This window comes from Rhizophagus irregularis, chromosome 2, assembly GCF_026210795.1.
Source record: "Rhizophagus irregularis chromosome 2, complete sequence".
NCBI lineage: Eukaryota > Fungi > Glomeromycota > Glomeromycetes > Glomerales > Glomeraceae > Rhizophagus > Rhizophagus irregularis.
Window position 1 is genome coordinate 1,269,998 of NC_089430.1, and position 6,000 is coordinate 1,275,997.

The window sequence follows — 6,000 nt, forward strand, 5'->3', positions numbered from 1 at the left end:
CATGAAAGAAAACATAGGGAAATTGGAATGCCAACTTTTGTCCCGCATAGCAGGATCTCACCCTTTGAGTGGAACTATTTTAACAGGGGGTCTATGCTATTGAAAAAATTTAATGCACTAGAGAAAGAAAAGGACCTAAGAATAACAAATGAGAAAAAGAATATCTTGTAATAACTCAAAAGGGGTTATATTAGAAATAAAATAAATCTAAGTTGTAAGAGTCTTGAGACTGGTTAAAAGTAACAGAAGACAGGTCTATGTCCAATGATGATAGCCAAGGTAGGTTGTGGAGGAAGTTTGAACTCGTAAGATAGATCCACAAAATAGTGTTTTCCCTTGCATGCCATGAATCTTTGAAATGGTTTATATAGCCAAGGGAATTTTGTAAATCATTATATCTTTAGAGAGTTGAAGCATCAGGAGTGTTTCTAGTCAGTTTATTACGCTGATACATCATGAAAGATGTTTTTGTAAGATTTTTAGATTTTTTTAATTCCTTCCAATGAAGTGAATGTTCATGCCAAATGGTTTCATATACCTCAATGTAAGTCGATGGTTTCATGAATCATATAGCAATATTAAAACTTATTAGCAGTTTAGATTGCTACTGAGATGTCAGGTGGTCTTCTGCGTTGAATAGTGCCGGCCGAGACTAAGTTAATTCCGGCTGGAATTAGGATGGTATCAGTTTATTGCGAATAAATAAGTATGACTGGTTTATGATATTAAACTTCATTATATGTAATATCGCGAAATTTATAATAAGGTCAGTATATAGTGATAAAAAGTTCGTTATGGGCCAAAATCAGTTTATCCCGAATCATTATATCGAGTTATGATTGTATTGAATATATTATAATAAAATTTTAAAACAAATTAGAAAATTACTAAACATCGCCTGGGCGATCATAGCCTTTACCAGCGTTAGGATGGAACTTGAGGTAGAATTAAGAATATGAATGTAACTCCACCCAAAATGCCATCCTAATGCTGGTAAAGGCGATGATCTTCCAGGCGATGTTTAGCAATACCAAATTAGTAAAAGCGAACATTTGCAGATCAGTCAAATGATTTCTGAAGTATTGAGCACATATTGACCATTACAATTATAGCCTGTAAGTGGTTAAGTGCAATTATAGAAAAGGAATGTCAATATAGACAAAGTCTCCCATTTAAATTGGAGTAAGTTATAGCATAGTGAAATCATTTTATTAGAAAAAAGCTCTTAAATAATTTCACGCTTATTACCATATAGTTCCGAAATTAAGCAAACTTTTTTATTATAGAGTTGCTTAATTTTGGGGTAGTTTTTTTTTTGAATAAAAATCTGAAAAATCCGAAAAATCTGAAGAAAACTGTGCATTTAAATGATCAAATATATGATCTGTACAATATTGTGATCTATAAATCAGCCGCGCATTCTTGTTTCTCATGTTTCAGTTAAAATTCACTACATAGTATGCCACAAAAAAAGAGAAGACATATTAGCACCATTAGAGAAATAGTTGTTAAGAGTTACTGTAATTTGGAACAATTTGCATAATTAATGTTTATAATACTTAATAAAATTGTCCATCATTTTGAAGTGTTAAGTGATTTTAGCAATATTAAATGTTTCTTTATTACATTTATTAACTTTTTATTACAGAAGTTCGTGAGTTGCTTATTTACGGAACTATACGGTATATAACATACAATATGTCTCAAAATACTATAATTATACAGAAATACTAACCTTATCTCGATTATAGGTGTTTAATAAAGGAAAAAAGTTATCAAATTGTTGCGCCACTTAATATAATTACAATCACGTTAAAATGAATATATAGAAAGTAAGTAACGAAAGTAAGTAACATAAAGTCACATGATCTATTACGTTACTTTTCTTATTATATAAGGTACGGAACGTAAATTTTTTTGGTAAATACTTTACGTTACTCCTTATATTTGCACATGATCGCGTCATGTTTATTTGTTTATCGAATCTCGTTTTCAATATAGGTTCATTTCCTCAGTTCCTTCCGGTTCTGCAATTAAGGTTCAGTTGTTTTAGTTGTTTTTGACTTTACGTTTCGTTTCTTACTCATTTTTTTATTTTTTTATTTTGTTTCTGTTTCATATTTCGTTTTTCACTAATTTTATTTCATTTTTTTTAGATATTTTAGTTCTTTCAGTTCTAAAATTAATAAAGGTATATTTTTTATTTTTTATTTATTGTTTTTTATTTCGTTTTTATCTTATATTTCGTTTCTTACTAACTTCATGATAGGAGGTTGGGTAATGATAGGAAACCAAGTAAAAAATAAACCATAAAGTAAAAAAAAAATGATCATTTTTTTATTTTTTGTCTCTCATCATTTTTCACCTCATATAACTTCTCATTATTTATTTCTATTACATCTTTTCATTTTCCATTATTTCTTTTTCTCTCCTGTTTACTTCCCATCATTTCTTTTTGTCTCTCATCACTTCTTTTCGTATCCCATCACTCCTCTTTGTCTCACATCACTCCTTTTCATCTCCCATCATTCTTCTTCGTCTCCCATCACTTCTTTTCGCTTCCCATCACTCCTTTTTATCTCCCATCATGTTTTTTGTTTCCTATCACTTCTCATTGCTCTTTTTTACTCCCTTTCATCTTCTATTACTTTCCATTACTCCATTGTTATTTCATTTTTTTATTAGCATCTTTTTCCTTGATCATTATAATTTACTTATCTTTTTTATTTATTGTTATTGTTTTTTTATTTGTATCACTTCATTAAAATAAATATGGTAATTTTTTTCTTTAAAATCAAAAATGTGACTTAAATTTTAATATATGCAAAATAAAATTTCATTAAATAAGATTATTTTGAATTAAATATGTTTGCAAAAAAATTTTTTAAAATATCTTCGCAATAAAATTTAAGTTTAACCGATCAAAAATTAGCTAAGATAAACAATCAGCCATCAGCCGATTAATAAATTTACTCTATATATTGTGCATCATGTGACAATTGTGACATACTTGAAAAAAAAACCCCAGGCGATGATCTCCCAGGTGACCCTTATATTATTTTCTGTAGAGTAACGTAAAGTAAATATAATTGACTTTACGTTCCGACCGTTCCGTGCTTTATATAAGGGGAGTAACGTAAATTGACCTAAAATAGTAATTTTACGTTACTTACTTAGCCAATTTCCGTTACTCACTTACTACCTGCCGCGTTAAAATGGTTAAATTATGAACGTTTTACAATTAAAAATTTTTATAATGTTTATTAAATGTCAATAAATTTAAATTTAAATTTATTGTTTATTTAATTATGTAATCACTTAAAATTTTCATTAACAGTTTTTGGAATGCTCAAGGTATCAAATGCGGCGTATACTATTTAGCCAGCAATCTAGATCGTTCTATGAACACAGGTGCGTCGATCAGTTAACATTCAGCCCATTCAAGCTCTTCAAGCCCTTCAAGCTCTACCGTATATTAAAATATCAATCTTCTAATCATCTACTTCGTGGTGTGACATTTTTATGAATAATTGATTTTCAATTTTGAGAGAAAAAAAGGGAAGTAAAATAAGAGAAATATTTACATTTTCATGAAGGAAATTGGTTTATACCATTTTTGTAAGCAAGCATAAGGATAAATTAAGTATTGTTTAAATCTAATAATTTATGCGTTTCCTTCCCTTTTATGGCAAGAGAATTTCGATCTCGGAAAAATACTAATCAACAATTAATTTACTCTGTTTGCATACATTATTACATACAATAACTTTAACTTTGTTAATTATTTGCATTTATTTGCATCTATTAATATGGTTCCGTGGCGTCAGTTTGTATCACCTTTTTTTTAAAAAAAATAAATAAATAAATAACAATAATAAAAATAATAAATAACTTTCCAGCGTAAAAAAAATAGAAAGAAAAATAATTATAATAATAACTTTACAAAATAAAAAAAGAAAAGAAAAAATCAAAATTAAAAATTAGAGGTTCGTCTTTGATATTTGGTATATACAGTATTGGTAGATAAGAATTTTTTTTTAAAAAAAAAAAAAAAAAAAAAAAAAAATTTGATCGATAAAATTCATATGAGCTCTCACCGTATGAGATCTTAATTTGGTTTGGTCTATGATGTAATTGAGGATCGGTTTTATCCTATTTTACATTGATTTAACGCTTTCGGGAATGCGTGCGAGAGATGTTGAAACGTGGAAAAAACAAATTAGCCAATTTTGTCAATTTAAATAGAGTTGATAATCTTAGCTTTGTTCATAACAATACGCTTAAAATCGATGAGTCACAATATATTTTATTTTTATAATTATTAAAAATATATTCACCAATTATTTCTAGTTATAATACTTTGAAAAGAAAATTATTTATTTATTTATAGATAATAGTTTAAAAAAAATATCCTGTAGGGTATTAACACGAATTTGCCGCAAGAAATTGTCATTTGATCTCGAGTTTGTTTATTCATATGATATTATTTGATTGAAAAAGTTAGCTCGTAGGATTAATCTCTAGCATATAAAGGCAGTCTTTTATCTAAATCACGTGATTTTGAGAATAATAAAAACTATTGTTATAAATATATTTTAATCATGACTTTGGATTGTTAAATATAAATCATTAACCAACAGAATACTTTTATTAATTGCAACAATATTAAAGAAAAATGCTAGCGTTCAATATAAAAGGGGTGTCATTTTTCCAATTTTTTTAGTTTTTTTTCAAGAAATTTCAAAAATTCTCAAAAAAAAAAAAATTATTACTCAAATAACACATATAAGATTCTAATATGTAAGTCCAGTAAGATACGGTATTTTTATTGCAACTTTAAAAATAAAATTTATTCAATAATTATTTTACATAAAACAGAAAAATGTCCTCGCGTGATTCATCATCCAACTATTTTGCCAGAATATCTTCGATTTTAGATGGCCCCCCAACCCTTCCCCCACTATCATGGGTCTTCGAAAATTTAATTAATAATACCAATAATGGAACAAACCATACTCTTTCACCTCTTCGCATACAAAACCATATCAAAATATTACCAACTCTTGAACCCGCTTATAGACCAACTCAAGAACAATTAAATCTTCCATTAACATTATAAATATTTTTTTTTTCCTAGTATCAATAATAATAATATATCACAAGTTTTTGTATTTTACCATTTTTGTATAAATATTTAGCTAATTACATTACCGAATTTTCAATAAATATTTTTGTTTATATTTTGTCAATATAAACTTTTTCCATTTTCCTCATGTTTGATCTTATAAAAAATATATATATATATAAATTTCTTTTTAATCTAAAGTGTATTTTAATGATTCAATTTTCAAATTCCATAAAAGGTAAATAAAAAAAAAGTGAACTCGAATTTAACATATCTCTCACTTGTTAGGTATACAATACGATGCCTATTAGACGACAATGAACACCCTTCACAATATAATCATAAGCTGCCAAAGTACGGATAATTTTGTTTTCGAACTTTAGACTACAATAACGTGTCAATTTTACCAGTAAAATATTGTGTTAAGTAAAATATTGATTAAGCTAAAACAATGATCTAAATTTTACTTACCTTTATAAAAAATTCTTCAAGTATCGTGATGAGTTAGAAAACAGCAAATATCCTCTCATCAACTGTAACCTCGTCCACGTATCAAATTGTCATACAGCCTTTGAAAGTTGGTATGTCGAACCCACAAATCGAAGAGACAATAATAATTCTCTGATTCACAAACCCATTTCTTTTACAATGCTGTACGTCATCAATGTTATAAAAAAAGTTATTATTAACGAATGCATAAGTTTTTACAAAAAGGGTGATTAATTGATTATGCTTACTTCATGGAATGATCCTTAAACAGTAAGTAATAATTGAGGCATCCTGAATGATATTTTGTTCTTTCATGGAAGAACGCTGGAATGAAAAATGATTGTTTCATTTTTTTTTAAAAAAAAAAATGCAATTTTTTACTGTGC

The 6,000-nt window shown here is 27.6% G+C and overlaps 1 protein-coding gene across 1 annotated transcript; it reads left to right on the forward strand.

The window, feature by feature from the left end:
• Window positions 1–4,882: 4,882 nt before the first annotated feature.
• Window positions 4,883–5,119, forward strand: OCT59_011705 (uncharacterized protein; the record flags this gene model as incomplete). The annotated part of the gene is made up of 1 exon (XM_066133953.1): window positions 4,883–5,119. One exon carries the CDS (start codon window positions 4,883–4,885, stop codon window positions 5,117–5,119), a length of 237 nt encoding a protein of 78 aa, XP_065989266.1.
• Window positions 5,120–6,000: the final 881 nt, after the last annotated feature.